The sequence below is a fragment of the Ctenocephalides felis genome, unplaced genomic scaffold (genome assembly GCF_003426905.1).
Source record: "Ctenocephalides felis isolate EL2017-DRISC unplaced genomic scaffold, ASM342690v1 CF-g0.4_SCAFFOLD_03571, whole genome shotgun sequence".
Classification (NCBI taxonomy): domain Eukaryota; kingdom Metazoa; phylum Arthropoda; class Insecta; order Siphonaptera; family Pulicidae; genus Ctenocephalides; species Ctenocephalides felis.
The window spans coordinates 9,499,297-9,515,670 of NW_020539725.1; the positions used below are offsets into that span (position 1 = coordinate 9,499,297).

General features: G+C 29.2%; 2 protein-coding genes across 2 annotated transcripts in view; both read right to left on the bottom strand.

The window, feature by feature from the left end:
- Window positions 1–5,682: 5,682 nt before the first annotated feature.
- LOC113385584 lies at window positions 5,683–12,859 on the bottom strand. Its single transcript, XM_026623434.1, has 3 exons — window positions 12,738–12,859; window positions 11,980–12,400; window positions 5,683–6,156 (listed from the first exon to the last, which is right to left on the bottom strand). The coding sequence occupies exons 1-3, from the start codon at window positions 12,857–12,859 to the stop codon at window positions 5,683–5,685; spliced, it is 1,017 nt and encodes a 338-aa protein (XP_026479219.1).
- A 162-nt stretch (window positions 12,860–13,021) lies between these two features.
- Window positions 13,022–16,374, bottom strand: part of LOC113385586 — a 7,355-nt gene continuing 4,002 nt past the window's right edge. The window contains exons 2-5 of the mRNA XM_026623435.1: window positions 15,538–15,756; window positions 14,704–14,899; window positions 13,479–13,703; window positions 13,022–13,410 (exon numbers count right to left, since the gene is read on the bottom strand). Of these exons, the coding sequence (XP_026479220.1) occupies window positions 13,022–13,410; window positions 13,479–13,703; window positions 14,704–14,899; window positions 15,538–15,756 (1,029 nt within the window). The remainder of the gene's footprint in view (window positions 13,411–13,478; window positions 13,704–14,703; window positions 14,900–15,537; window positions 15,757–16,374) is intronic.

Genomic DNA, 16,374 nt, shown 5'->3' on the forward strand with positions numbered 1-16,374 from the left:
TGTCCGGAGGTATGTATCGAACTCGGTACCCATTGGGTATGAGGCCAACACGCTACCAATTAAGCCAGCACATGCCACATGGATTCTGCTTCTTTTCGGCCTCATGACTTGTTAGTTTGTTATATCTGAATATTAACAACTTTGTGTTATTGAACAATAAATGAATACCACAAAGTTAGTCGTACTGCTGAATTCCATTTTATTGCTGGAGGTATGACTCGAACTCGGTACCCTTTTGTTACGAAGCCATCACTTTACCAATTACGCCAACACAGGCCGTACCAAACCAACTTTTTTTTGGCCACATGACCTGTGAGTTTTTGTTCGTTTAAAATATACAATATCACCTACTTCTTAACGGTTTGCTAATGTATCGTCGTGGCGTCGCGCGTTTGGGGGTGGAAGTCGATGGAGAGAACAGGGTAGCAGGTTCGAGACATAGTAAGGTAAGCAAGGTAAGAGTATCAGTTGGTAACGTAGATACGCATTAAGTAAGGTAGTGTAAAGTAAGGAAAAAGATAGTAGCGTGAAGATAATAGGAATATTAATATACTTGATGTATTAAATACAGTTAATAATAATACCTGTACCCGTACGGTGTGTTTCTAATAAATTTCACTAAAAATGGTGAAAAAAATTTTGGGCAACAAAATTATTGGTGAAAAAAATTTTGGGCAACTCTGAGATCGTCGAAGACTTTGAAATCTGTCGCGATCGTTAATCGACTAGTCACCCGGTCGACCAAAGTCGGATCCAAAAAAAGTCCAGACGAGACGACCCAATCAGATTCTGCTCCAATAGATCTCGACGCATGGTTGCGAACGGGAGTTCTGGCAGAAGCAATTGATCATTTTCAAGCTCATTTGCACAAAACGGGCCATCTCGTTATGTTTAATAATAACTGGCAGAATGACTAGTATTTATATATAAGAAACACCAACAAAAAATTTCGGACAAAAAAATTTTTGAAAAAAAAATTTTTGGTCAAAATATTTTGGTCACAAAAAATTGATGTGTTTAGCATATCACAGATGGCGGTATTGTGCTTCAAATTGAGCGTTTGATTTGGCATAAGGTTTCTTTAATTATAGTCGTAGTCCCGGCCCGCAAGTACGTGCGTGCCTTGCGCGCTTCATTTTTTCATTTTATATTTTTTTAGGCCTCATTTAATTTATTCAAATTAATCAGGTTCATCTTTTCTATTTGTACTACTTATATTGAACTATTTCATATACCACGTCGCCATTGAGATTTATATAAAAATGATCGCGACCATGTCATTGGGTTCAGCACAAAATCAGAAAAAAATGGGGAAAAATTTTTTGGAAAAAAACCATAGAGTTTTTGGGGAACAAAATTTGGGGAAAACCATGGACTAGTTGAGTTTTTGACTTTTTGGGAAAAAAATTTTGGAAAAAAAATTGCGGAAAAACTGGAAAAAAAATTGGGGAAAAAAAATTGGAAAAAAATTGAGGAAAAGAAAATTTTTGGAAGAAAAAAATTAGGGAAAAATTGTGGAAAAAAAATTGGGGAAAAAATTTTAGGATTTTTTTTAAATAGCTACTAATTGTTATATTAATTTTTTAACAAACTAAACTTCTGTAACTCTATTAATATTTCTTATTTATTACAAACATTTTTAAATAATTACTAATTATTATATTAATTTTTCACAATCTAATATAAAAATTCGAATCGATCTTATTCGAAGTATGAAACTCTCCCTAGCTGCCGACCTTTCTGACCCAGATGATCATCTTGAAATATCCGTTACTGACCCACTCCTGCATTTGCTCGATGGAATGGGGCCCATAAACGTCGTCGTCCTCCGAGGAGCCCAACTTGAGTCCTTTATTCGTTGCTGAGGACTTTGGGTACCCTTCTGCAATCGCTATTTTAGCCTTTGCCTTCTCGTCGAAGTCATCGGCGTGCACGTCGAGTTGGTTTTAGAAAAAATCATGGACAATAGTCCTAGATTTTGAAACTGAAATTAAAACAAACTAGTGGTGTATGGCGTCGTGCATTAAGGCAAATTGCTGGAACTTACCATACGAAAATTAAATTAAAAAAAAAATTAAATATGTTTTAAATTTTGAAGAAATTAGATTTTGAGAAATTTTAAATTTTGGAAAATAAAATTACTTTTTTGGAAAAACAAACTTTGGGAAAAAAATGTTTTTTTTAGTTTGGAATAATTTTGAAATATGGTGTATAATTTTGAAATTTGAATTTTTTTTTAAAGCAATCGCACTGCCTTAGCTGCATAGAGACGCAATATTGAGATATGTCTAATGATCATAAAAATAGCAGTCCAAGTTTTGACTTTATGTTTCACTTGACTTCACATATACTTATGATCGTCGATCGATGCATTTGCAAAATGTGTTTGTTAAAAATTTTCATGAAAAAACGAGAAAATTGTAAAAATGGTTATTATGTTGGGTTTTGAGTTCGAATTCCCAAGCAATTTATTAATTTAACACATCATTTGTATGTAAGACAGCATGTTTATTAAATCTGTAAAAAGGACAAAAAGTCTTTCTCAAAATAGTTTGGAATTTCTTAATTTTCGAGTAGACGAGTTTGTAAGGAGACTGACATAGACAACCTATAGTCCATCGGATCACAAAAACGAAAAGTGCACACAATTTATCTTTATTTATATATATATATATATATAAAGGGAATATTAATTAATTTAATATTAATTCAATATTAAATATTTATTCTATTCAACATTTGTACATAATCTTATTGATGAGATTAACCTAATGCATAATCATATGGCAAAGGTAGCATAAAAATCATGCATCTTTTGACTTTGATTGATTAACTTCTATTTTCAATAAAAGAAAAGTATTGGAAGTATATAAAACATTAATAAAAACATACTTCTATGCACTTGTGTGCATAAAATCATTCCACAAATTGTTATATATATATATATATATATATATATATATATATATATATAAATTATTTGAGTTTAAAAGTCGGGCGTACCATCAATAAAAATAGTATGAGAGTTTGTAGAAATGTATTTAAAATCCGTACATTTCGGCTAGTATCTTAGCTTCAGTGGCAATCAATATAACTATGAAAATTAAAACAAAATGAATAATATGTAAGAAATTTCATAGAAAAACAATAATAATAATAAAAAACACTTACAATTTTTTATCCTAATATAACAGATGAAAACATTATTACTCCATGGCATATTTGTTAACACCACAAAACACACAAATTAGCATGAATAACTTTTAATAAGTTGTTGAAACTATATATTGACTATTCGGAGTCTAATTGTAAGATAGAAATGTCACGTTTTCTTGAAGCAGTTCTTCACATATGTTAAAATTTCACAAGAAATTCAAAAAGAGATGGAATCTTGTCATTTTTTAAGAAATTTTGACACGCTACTTAGGAACCACTACAATGTTTATTGATGTAACGTCCGACTTTTAAAATCAAATAAAATGTATTACATCAACATCAAATTGAAGACTATTCAAATATACAAATATATATATATATATATATATATATATATATATATAATTGTGCTTCAACTTAAAATACATAAGTATAAAGATGGGCCACACCCAACGAACGAACACGAACTAACATGTCGAACAAGAAAATACAAAGAAGAACGAACAGGAACACGAACGAACGCGAAAAATTCCAAACGAACTTGAACAAGCGCTTAAAAGCAGTGAGGGCTTGAATGTCAGTTTTCAAGTGAGGGAAGGTGAAAAAAGTGATAGACATGTACAAACAGACTTGAGAAAGTATAATGTTATCGTAGGAAGTGCTTTTTTTATATTAAATTCATTGCTAAAAAATATGAAACAAGCAAGAAAGCGACGTTGGTGGATAACATCTTTATTTAAAAGTACAAGCCGGTACAGTTTAATATTTACTTGTAAAGACTGCCATTTCTTCTTTACTGCAGCTTCTGACGTCCCAAACGTTTTGCCTACACTTTCCCAAGCATGTTTTTTTCTAATAATTTTATAAAAAGGGTCTTTAGTATCCCATAATATAGGAAACTTTTCTATTTCATTTATGAATGATAAAATTACGTCATTTGATAATTCCATAATTTATTCAAAATTTTCAAACTGTACACAACAATCACAAGTGAAGATTAAAACAAAAATGTTTGTTTGCGTTCGTTGAGACGTCCACACTGCAAATACGAGTACCAACATGAACGAACAATTCACTTTGATAAACCGACAAGTTGCGGAACATTGCTCGCCATGTTTGTTCGTGATCGTTGTGGCGTCCACATTATGCTGTTGCCGTTCGTTCTGGTACGTACATTCATGTTCGTTCGTGTTCGTTCATTAGGTGTGGCCCACCTTAACATAATTCAAAATTGATAATTTTCAAACAAAACAGATTAAACTCATTAATTAATTTACACATTTTTCTACTACCACATAATTTTACTCCAGTTGCTAAATATACCCTTCAACCAAAGTACATATTTTGATTATTAAAACATTTTCAAAAAAGGTTCAAATTTGGCTGTAAAAGTAAACTTTAGTTATTGAGTTGAAGTATCTCATACAAAGGTCATACAAGAAATAGGTCTAGGTCTAGAACTGTTAATGAAAACTAAAATTTTAAAGCATAAATCAAAGTACTGTTGACAAATTTGAATCATCGTAAAGTTCTGATATTTATTAATAATTTCAAGTAATTAAAGCTCAAACACAAACATATACATTAATTACTACATTAATATTTATTTAAAAAATTATAATTTAAAGTAATTTCTTAAAATATAAATTTCGTTTATTCTATAATCTTATCTCATCAAGTTAGAATTTTGTAATTTCAAAACATTTAGCAAATAATCTAATTCAATGTTAAATAATAAAACACTTATAAAATAGAACTAAAGCGACAATATAATAATTTATTGAAACTTAAAATAAATTTAAAACAAATGTACTTAAATTATCATTACTAATAAAATTTCTTAATTCCATAAGACTATAATTGAATACAATCAACAGTGGTAAATGAGCATGTTATAAGAAAGAAGTCATATTGCCAATCGCTATATATAGCAATTGAAATATTTTTTTCAACTCTCATAGTACTACTAATTATCACAGATCTAAGCCCATCAACTCCACAGTTGATATATGTAGTAGAAAAGTAAAATCTTATAAAAAGGAAAAATTTACCTAAATAATTTAAATAATAATTGCATCATTTCAATATAATTCCCAATTACCTTCTGAATCAATTTAAAATTGTATACTCACCACGAATATACAATTTATGCTATCAATTAGTTTATAGTTATTTAGATTCATGTAAATGCAAGTATAAAAACCTATTATAAGTTAAAACGACTAACATTGTCTAAAATATGAAACTGATTGACAAAACTTAAGATAAAAAAAATATGAAGATGGCCAATTTAATTGAAAAAAAAAACGCCTAAAATGATTTGTGTCTGATATAAATAATATCATATAAAGCATAACCCTTCAATATATAAAAATTAAGTAAATTTAAATTAAAATTTTATATGCAGTGAACTAGTATTGTTGTTTAGTATATTATGTAATACCAAAATTCCCTCACAAATCTAACCAAACAAACAAGTTAATAAAATTACACACATAATATTAATTACACAAAAGAGAGCAGTACTTACAAACAAATTCTCCAGGGCTTAGCTTGATCATCATTTGTTAAATTGTCATTTATTTCCGAATCAGAACTTTTTATATCTGAATAGCTAGGTAATCTAAAATGTGATAAGTCTCTTTCATGATATTCTAAATGAACCACATGTTTACTACGACTCCTTTTAGCTGATAAATTGATTTTAATTTTTCTTTTTTTCCTCCTATGTGGTGAAGTTATTGAAGACATTTGGTCCACTTCTGATTCCGTTGGTTCACCAGCTGAACTCGAGACTTCATTCCCTGATGCCTCACTAGGCGTTGGTATGACTTTTAAATGATAAACATCCAAATCACCGTTCATGATAGTATCACAAACTCCACCTAGTCCTAGATCATTTATACTGCCTTGAGTGTTATCTCCGGTTAATTCTTGAGAAGATATTGGCATTGTCATAGTTTTATTTGTGACATCTGGATAATAATCAGAACGTAGTGTCTATAAAAATATAAAAAGTAATTAATTTTTATTATTAATCATTAACTTACCGAAGAAGAAGTTTATGTTTTCATGAAAAAATTCGATTCGCTAATTTTATGTTTTCTCGACGTTTCAAGCCATTCTGAATCGAATGACATCAAATTTGGAAATGCTGTGTGTGTGTATGTAAACAGCTTTTTTGCCGTAATCGACAAAATTTACAAAAATTACCTTCGTTTTTTGGCATTTGTCAAAATTAGACTTTTCATCGACGTTTGTTCAAAAACGCCCGAACAGATTTCAGAAATTTAAAAGCCATTTAATGTATCTTAATGAGGACTATCGTTTGCCAGTTTTGTGCGTCGATCTGCCAAGCCGTTTCTTTGTAATTTGAACAAAAGCGTTAAACTTTTCGTCCACATTTAAACTCATACTACCGAATCGATTTTAAAAAATCAAAAACTCTTCGAAAGATATTGGTTGGATATGATACTGATTAGTTTTTGGTAAAAATCTACCAAACCGTTTTCTTGTTATTAACTGATGAAAAAAAAAATAAACCAATTTTTATGGAACTTTTTTGGCGCTATTATATATCATGGTCTTATAGAACTTAATAAAATGTTACGGCCTTACGACGAGTAGTTTAATATTTAAAATTCATCAAAGTTTGAGAAAAGAGTATTTTTGTACGTTTGTTAGACGATGTACTTGGTATAACAATAGTCCTACGGAAACTGGTTCAATTATAAAAATAGTTGATTTTTGAAAATTTGCTTTTAGAAATCGTGTTCGTTCGTTTTTAATTATGTGTAATAAGTCCACTCGGAATACTTTTATTCATTAATTAATTAATTCATTTATTATTTCTCTATTTTTTAATGATTATTATTTTTTTTATTGATTAAATCGATTACTTACACATATTGGGAAGTTCATGTAACTTGCCTCAAGGCAAAATACCAATACAAAATAGTTTTGCATTAACTGCAAATGATATAATAACTTATACATAATTATTGTATTATTATATTGCAAGCAGAACAAATATTAATTATGTAAATATGAATGCTTGATACTATTAAATACTGTTTGTCTCTTGTGTGGTGTCAACATTTGTGAAAAAAATTCACAATTGGGTCAATTGATCTTGGGCCATTTATTATCAAACTACTTATTTGTAAAATGTTTGAATGGTATTTACTTAATTTTATATATTTACATTGAATAGCATGTACATAGTATGTTAATCTTTAATCAAGGGATAAGACCGTCGGCTTTTTTACAACCTTTACTTTTATAACAAAAGTATTTCTTATACGTTTCAGACAGTTGTAAAATGTATTGTCTAATAAAAATAATAAAACCAGTTGAAGTGGCATTTTACCATTAATTAACCTAGCAATATTTTAAATTATCAACTTAGTCAATCAGATATCAAAATATTAATTTATGAGCCATTTATAAGTACATCTGAGAGAATCTATTGCAGATTATTCAATTTTGAACGAATTTATTAATTACATATTATTGAAAAACAAGCACATGCCTAATACATACACGCATTATTATTCTATAAGCGCTGATTAATCCGTATTTAATTTGATTTCTATGATATTTTAGTACGTTCATCAGAACCTGGCACTCTCGCCAAACAACATTTCTTGTTTCGGAAGTTAATAATAATCTAGTTAATTGACATGAACTAAAAACGTTTGTTACTTGTAACATCATCATTAAGTAAGTGAAAAAGAGCGTATATATATATATATATATATATATATATATTTGAGTTTAAAGAACGTTACATCAATATGAATATTATGAGAGTTTTTAGAAATTTATTAAAAATCCATACGTTTCGTTTTTTTTCAAGATCACGTTTCTCGACACGTGTCCTAAAGATGGAATGTAAATAGTTCCGAAACGTCGACAGTAAATAAAAAAATAATAGCAAGGATGCTGTATGTCACCGAACGAGGCACTTGAAGGCGCAGGAGATTTTTCGATTGGTGGTAGAAGAATTACCACCATAAAGTACGCTGATGATCTAGTAGTGATATCGAAAAACCAAACCAAACTGCAAAAGATGATGAGCAGAATCGTCGAAGTGGATAGAAGATACGGAATGGAGAACAATATAGACCGGTTGAAAGTGATGAGAATCACAAAAAGAATAACGACAGAAAATCGAAAATTGGAACACGTGGATCATTCAAATACCTGGGAAGCATACTGAAAAAGATCAGGACAAGGATCGCAAGCGCCAAGGCGGCATTCACAAAAAAGAGAATGCTACTTACGAGCAAACTAAGTCTCGAATTGCGGAAGAGACTAATAAAGTGCTGCGTCTTGAGCATAGCTTCGTACGGATCGGAAACATCGACTCTAAGAAAGGCGAATAAGAATTACCTCGAGAGTTTTGAAATGTGGTGCTGGAGGCGAATGGAGAAGATAAAGAAGTCCTGAGGAGAGTGGGCAAAGAAAAGACTCTACTGAGCACAATTCTGAGAAGAAAAGAAAACTTTGCAAAAAGAGTGCCTCCCGCACGACTAAATAGAAGGAACAAAAAGAATGGAAAGAAGAAGAATGCAAACGATTGACGACTTACGCGAGAAGAGAAAACACGGAGAACTGAAAGCCGAAGCACAGAATCAAGAAACATGGAAGTAGAAGTTTATAAAAGAAAATACATGAAATAACAAAAGGGAAGAGGGAATAGTGGTAATGGGATGAAAGGTAAGCAAATCGTTTATTTGTGGTGGTTCTCGAACCATGGACCTGTCTTCGGGCAGACTACCATTTATTATATATATATATATATATATATATATATATATCTTTAATTTGAGTTTAATATTCGGGCGTAACATCAATAAAAATAGTATGAGTTTTTTTTTTAAATTTATTTATTTAAAATCCATACGTTTCGGCTAGCATCTTAGCCATCATTCAGTGGTAATCAAGTTAAAATTTTGTATCCTAATATAGCATATGAAACCATTATTAATCCATGGTATGAGTATGTGCACATTGATAAGATATATATTTTTTAACACAAACATCGCAAATGGTAAAACACACTAATAATCATGATATCTTGACAAGTTGTCGAAACTATGTATTTACTCTTCGGAGTTTAGGATAGAAAATATATATATATATATATATATATATATATATATATATATATATATATTATATATATATATATACAGTGGCACCCCGGCTTACGAGCGACGTCATAAGACATTTTAGAGATACAAGTCGTCGAATCATTTCAAAATAATTGACAATTAATATCAACTAACACAGAAATTTCAATTAATTAATATTAAATATTACATTATTTTTGTTTATCAGATACAACAATTCACACCCATTAAGATTATTTATGTTATTATATTATTATATTACATATTATACGAGGTGTGTTCAAAAAGTACCCGGAATTACTAATAATTAAATTTCGCGGGTCTGGAGTGTCTGATTGTCAAAATTTTTTTTTTATTGTGTTGGTATACATGCCCCTAAAGTATGATGAAATTTTCAGCTATATTCACTGTTTACTTTGTCTGTGGTAGTCTGTGGTAGTGGCTAAGGTTCGACGTGTTTTTCTGAGCTCGGCGATTTTTACAATGGAAGAATTGAAAAGTCAAAGAATTTGTATTAAATTTTGCGTAAAAAATGAAATAAAGTGTTGCAAAGTGCAAAAATTCACCAGATATGGCTCCGTGTGACTTTTTCCTATTCCCAAAGTTGAAGAGACCCATGAAAGGACGGCGGTTTTCCTCGATTGAAGAAAATCGTGAGAGTGCTCAAGGACATATCAAAAAGTGAATATCAAGGGTGCTTCGAAAATTGGAAAAAACGCTGGCATAAGTATATTATATCTGGGGGGGACTACTTTGAAGGGGACCACATTAATGTAGACGAATAAATAAATATTTTTTTGAAAAAACGAAAATTCCGGGTACTTTTTGAACAGACCTCGTATATTAGAGATGGGTAACTCACTCCGGAGTTATCACTCCGATACAACTCCTCCTCGGAGTGAATCCGAGTGGAGTTGTCTCACCGGATTTGTCATATCCGACTTTCCTAAACTGGTACTATCTCTGTTAACATGTGCCGATATTTGCTTGAGATTTTTTACTAATACAAAGATTTGGGTCAAAAGAAGTGTTTTTTTTTCTCGTCGCACAGGCAGTTTTATGACCTTTTAGGTATAGGTTTTTTTTTTTCAGAAAATACAAAAATATTACTTCAAAGATACAGAACAATGAAATTGTGTTCAAGTGTGAATAGCTCAAATATATAATTTATTGAATAGTAAGGGGTCAAATTTCTAACTACGACAATCTTTGGCCGTGAATGACGGCAATCAGGAATATACATACCCAAAAACACACGAAACAAAATACATTTAATCTGTTTTTTTCCATAGCAACACTTTAGAGTGCAAAATATATCTAAATTTAATGACGTCAATAGTATTTAAGCAGCAAAAAATATATAGTATTAAATTTTTGCTTTTACACAATTATATATTTGTGTAAAAGTAATAATATGCTAATCAAACTACCCGATATAATAATCCTCTGCTATTTCCTCGAATGGAAATAGCAGAAGAAAAATTAGAAAGCAGAAGTATTATTATCTGATGAAAATATTTTATAATAAATGTTTTGCTTTTATTACAAATTTTACTACACTATTTTTATATAAAATTCTCATCAAAAGAAGTTTTGCGTTTTTACTTTGGTCAACACTGTTAAAATTCGAGTCATTGTTTACTAAGTTTACTACATTATTTTTATATAAAATTCTCATCAAAAGAAAATAATTAAAGTTTTTGATATTAATTAAAGTTTTGCGTTTTTACTTTGGTCAACACTGTTAAAATTCGAGTCATTGAGTGAAAAATTTTACAACTCGTCATTTATTTGTGAATATTTTAGAAAAATTATTATATTGATATTTTTTAATTTTATTTTATTCATAATTTTTCATTTCAATAAATTAAATGGGATTTGACAAATCCTTAGATGCATAAACAACGCACTATATATACACATTTGTTTCAAGTATTATGTTTCAAAGTTGTCGGAGTCGTGGAGTTGTTAAGCGGATATAACTCCTCCCTGAAGCGGAGTCAAATCCGATTTGATCCGGCTTCGGATATGATAAACCCATCTCTATTATATATATATATATATATATATATATATATATATATTTTCCTTACGTTTCGACGTAAAATTCTACGTCATCATTGATTGAAATTCTTAGATTAACTTATACATATTAACAGCACATAAAATATTTTTAGGAATTAAATAAACAAGATGTAGCTCATCCGAGGCAAGTTTAATTTCAGTCCGAGATAGAATTAAATTTTTGTGTTGTTATTTATATTTTGTTTTTATTTTGCAAAAAATGATGTGGTATTGATTTGGGCTTTAAGAAATAATTAGTTTTTATTTTTATTTAAAAAAAAACATACATTTTGAATTTAATATCTGACCAATTTAGCGCTGTTTTGCATTACGCTGTATGTTGTACACTGTATATATATATCACTTTATTTTTCATGAATACCATTGATATTCTTTTAGTTATATTATAATATTGAGATAAAAATAAAAGGTGTATTGACTTTAATTGTAAATATTGAATTTAAATAAGGTATCTATCTATCCTATATATATATATATATATATATATATATATATATATATATATGTATATATATATATATATATATAATTAACTATATATCTATATATAGTTAATTTTAATTACGATACTTATAATTGCTATATATAATCATAATCATACCTTTGTCAAATTCAAATGTGTTCCTGCATCGTGCATATCCTTCAGAAGTTGTGTGAATGTTCTGTAGCATTCCATGTCAACACTTGATTCAGAAGATGTTCTTCTTACTTTACGCTTTGCAATTTTATTATTCATATATTCTAAACCTTCTTCCACGGCTCTCTGTTTCATGCAATGCCTGACAAAAGCTTTCTCTTCTTCATTAGTGATGTGACGTTGATGTAAATCATTTCTACGCTTCATGAAATCTAGTGGTACTATAAACCTTTTCCAGCAATTTTCCCTTCTGCAAGGCGTTGATATTCTGCAGTGCAGCTCAAAATGTGCTTTTTGATCATCAACATAGTCTATATTATTGTCACAACAAATGCACATAACTGGACTAGAAATGTGAGTCATCAAGTGACAATCTAAATATTTTCTAAAAAAAAAAACATGTTTTTATTACATTAATACCTAAATCACAATCATATATTTTACAGACAACTGTTAATCATCAATTATTGTAGTAAAAATTATAAATTGATTATAAACAAATTTTGACTTTTCTATTTGTAAAGGGTAATGAAATCGGAGTATCAGAAAAATAACAAAAACAATATTCATTAAAATGTTCAATATAAAAAAATAGTCAACAATAAGATATAAAGCCCTCAAATTTGAATGGATAAGGGCAAAGATAAATATTTCATTTAAAATAAAGTATGTCTAGTATAATTAATTTTAATTATATATTAATAAAGAAACTTGAAACATACTTGCAAGTAAATCTCATTGAGCATTCCTCACAATAAAACAGTTTTAGTAATAAGTGTTCTTTCTCTTCATGCTCCATGAGATCATCTAAGTTATTAAATTTACCAGAGCAGCTAATTTCCATACACTCATATATTAGGGCATTAAATCCTACAAAATTTAATTCATTAATTGCATTTCTTATTCCTTGTGCATCATTTGGGTGTCAAAGCAAAATATAATTTATATAAAATATTGCAATTTCAAACTAAATGCATTCTTTCATACTCACCATCATTTTGTGACCTTATGATCTTCTATATAGTTTTCTATAATTATTGCTACTTCGGCTTGTGCTGCGACTGGTACTCATTTGACTATAAGAGTTTGGTGTACCCATTCGACTAACACTGTTCCTTCTCTTTGCATAACTATTTCTTCTATGACTTAAGTGATTTCTTCTCTGACTAAAATCTGCTCGACTTTGACTTACAGTAGTTCTGCTACAATTGGAATTCCAACAATTTTCAGATTTTAAATCTTGTTCCAACTGTTTAAGAGCTCTAGTAACATTCCTGGTACGTGGTCTTGATGATAAAGTTGATATGTTAGTCAAAATAGTTTCTTTACTTTTATTACCTTCATATGAATATTCAGAAGAATTAAAATTGCATTTAGCTTCCAGATCAGTGGAATCTAAAAAAAGAAAAGTGCTAAAATATTTTTATTAAAACAGCAAAAAAATATATAAATCTTATGAATACTTCTAGAACCAGCAGTAAACCCAGAAACAGCAGTAAATCCAGAAACAACAGAACCAGCCTCATCAAAATCTTCAAAATCAGATGTTAACCTATCCCAGTTCTCCATATTATTGCCTGATATTTGAGAATAAGGTGTAGTTGCTCGATTCGATATAAAGCTTTCTGCAGCTGACATTGATGAATTTCGGCCAGGAAACGGCGTTGATGATCGAGTAGTTCTGCTTGCTACAACATTAATTATATAAAATTAAATTTATTAGTTATGTAATCTGATATTAGTTTGCGTAATCAAGGTGATATATATATACAGTAGAAGTCGTTTAGTCCAGCTTGCTTATGACCGACTAAAAAAACATCAGAGCTCATTTTGGAGATATGGCTTCTTTGGCAAAGTATCTTATTTTGATCCCTAGTATACGAAAATGCGTCTATGCGACTTTTTACCCATACAAATCGACCCGCCCTAATATAAATATATATATATATATACAGTAAAGCCTCGAATAACCAGACAAATTGTTGTCAATAGGCATACGTATAATCAAAAATCCAAATAATCGAATGTATAAAGAATAATGTTGTGTATTTATTAAAAATAACAAATACATACAAAGATATCAACAAAAATAAGGTTTATTAAGAAATTAAAACTTCCTTATGTATGTACATATATAGCTTACATTACATACATATACTAAACTGCAGCATCAATCATGCAAAAATTCGAATTGTATGTATGTACATACATAGAAATTGGTCGCAGTCGGTAGTCCAGATAATCACAAATTATATAATATATATATATATATATATATATATATATATATATATATATATGATTGACTGATTGAATTGCGCACTATCTAAAAGTTAATATCAATCATTCAAACATTTAAAACTAATTATGAATTTGAGTTAAAAAAACTAGATTTCTGTGCATCGTTGTTGTAAGACTGTACGCTGAATAAATTCTTTCTTCATTCTGAATGAATGAAGAAGGAGCATTACTTGTAGTAATTTCAAATCCACGGTTAGTTATATAAAATGTAAAAATATTATGGATGATATATGATTTTAATTTATAGTTTAGTGATAATTTATATCAAAAACTATGAAATATTATTTCAAAAACAAATACTTAAACTTATACTTTCTTGTCAACCAAAAAAAACTTCATAAACATGCAAACATAATTAATACAATGCAATCAATTGCAAATATTTACCACTGGACAAATTGAGGTTAGCCACTTCATCATCGCATTCATCACTTTTGTATTGTTTATGGCTCCTAGCAGAACTTCTCCTTCTTCTTGTAATATTTTTTCTTTTTTGTTTCTTACCAGTTTGAACCTTTGCTGATTCTTCAATCCACTTTTCTAATTCTTGTTTACTGATTTCTGACAGCTCATTTGCTCTTACCTAAATGAAATAAATTTTATTAGTATTATTACATTTGAATAATATGGTTCATGATAAGACTTCATCAACACAAAAAAAAGTAAAAGAGTAATAATATGGATGAGATTATAATAATTAGTGAGCAGTTAAACCTATTCCATAAACATAATGGATTAACCGATCATCTCATTAGAATGATTCAAAATAATATTTGGATTATGTTGACGGTGCAAAGAAAAATTAGTTTTTGGGGACAGCAGGTTCAGCATTTTTGAACAAATAGTTGTTTTCCAAAAATTTAGAATATATTAAAATATTCAAAATATTTGAAAATATCAAAATTTTGAAGCAATTTGGAATTTTCAAAAAGTTTTATCTCATAATTTTTTTATGAGATTTCATGTATGTTTTCATTCCTTGTAAAGATACACACAAATTGTTAGTAGAATTCGCTCATTGTCTAATTCAATAAATTTATGGTACTAATAATAAGTTTCAAAACAAATATGTAAAATAATTGTTATAATCATTGATCAATTTATTTATTTATTATTGATTTTTATTTCTCGAATGCTAAATTATAGTATGAAAAGTTCCAGCAATTTTCAATATAACTAATTTCCAACAAGTTTCAATATAAAGTTAAAAACATTACTAACCAGAGATGTTGATTGTTCAGTGCCCATGACAGAAACATTATCATTGTAATCAACATCAACCTCATTAATAATACTTGAAGGACCAGGTGTTGAGCTTTGCCTACTTCTAGATCTAGTCCAAGCGCCATTATCGTTATCATTCATTGATCGGTTTGCTCCTGAACATTTTGCCACATGCCATGTAAAGTCCATTGGATTTGCATATTCAGCATTACACACCTAAAAGCATGTCACATTATGCATAAGATAAAGTTTTAGTTTTAAAAACTACTCATTCTACTTCAGAAGAAGATCAAAAAAATTGTAAATGCTAATTTCATAAAAACAAGCCAGGTACGATGTCTCATACAGCCGTTTATGGTATAAATAAATGAATAGTCAAAGAAAAAGTTAGTGTTTTCACTATTTTTCACATTGGCAAAACACTTTGGCATAAGAATGTATGCAAGCAAAATTTGCCTTTGATACATAATTTTTAGATAATAATAATGATATTATTAAGAATATATATGTATATATATATACATATAAGCAGCAATTCTCCTCCAGTTTGACCAATTTTTATTCACATTTAGTATGATTGAGAATAGGACAACAACTACTTCTCATACCCCTAAATAAGGGTGGTTGACCACCCTTAAGATTTTTTTAAAATTTTTGGACATATTTCTTTAATTTAATTTTTTACAATTCGTAATTAAAACACACATACATCCCAAAATTTCACTCTTCTACAACAAACCCTTATTTCGTAAAGTCATTTAAATAATTTTTCATCCCGCTTTCAGTAAATAAAATTTTCTCATAGGTTTATTATATATATATATATATTATTTA

Coding starts and splice junctions, on each gene's coding strand:
- LOC113385584 (XM_026623434.1), bottom strand. CDS start 12,859: ATGGAAATTAGCTGCTCTGGTAAATTTAATAACTTAGATGATCTCATG. Junction 12,401..12,737: donor TCAATGAGATTTACTTGCAA/GTATGTTTCAAG, acceptor TTTTTTTTTTAG/AAAATATTTAGATTGTCACT. Junction 6,157..11,979: donor CACATTTGAATTTGACAAAG/GTATGATTATGA, acceptor ATATTTTTATAG/ACACTACGTTCTGATTATTA.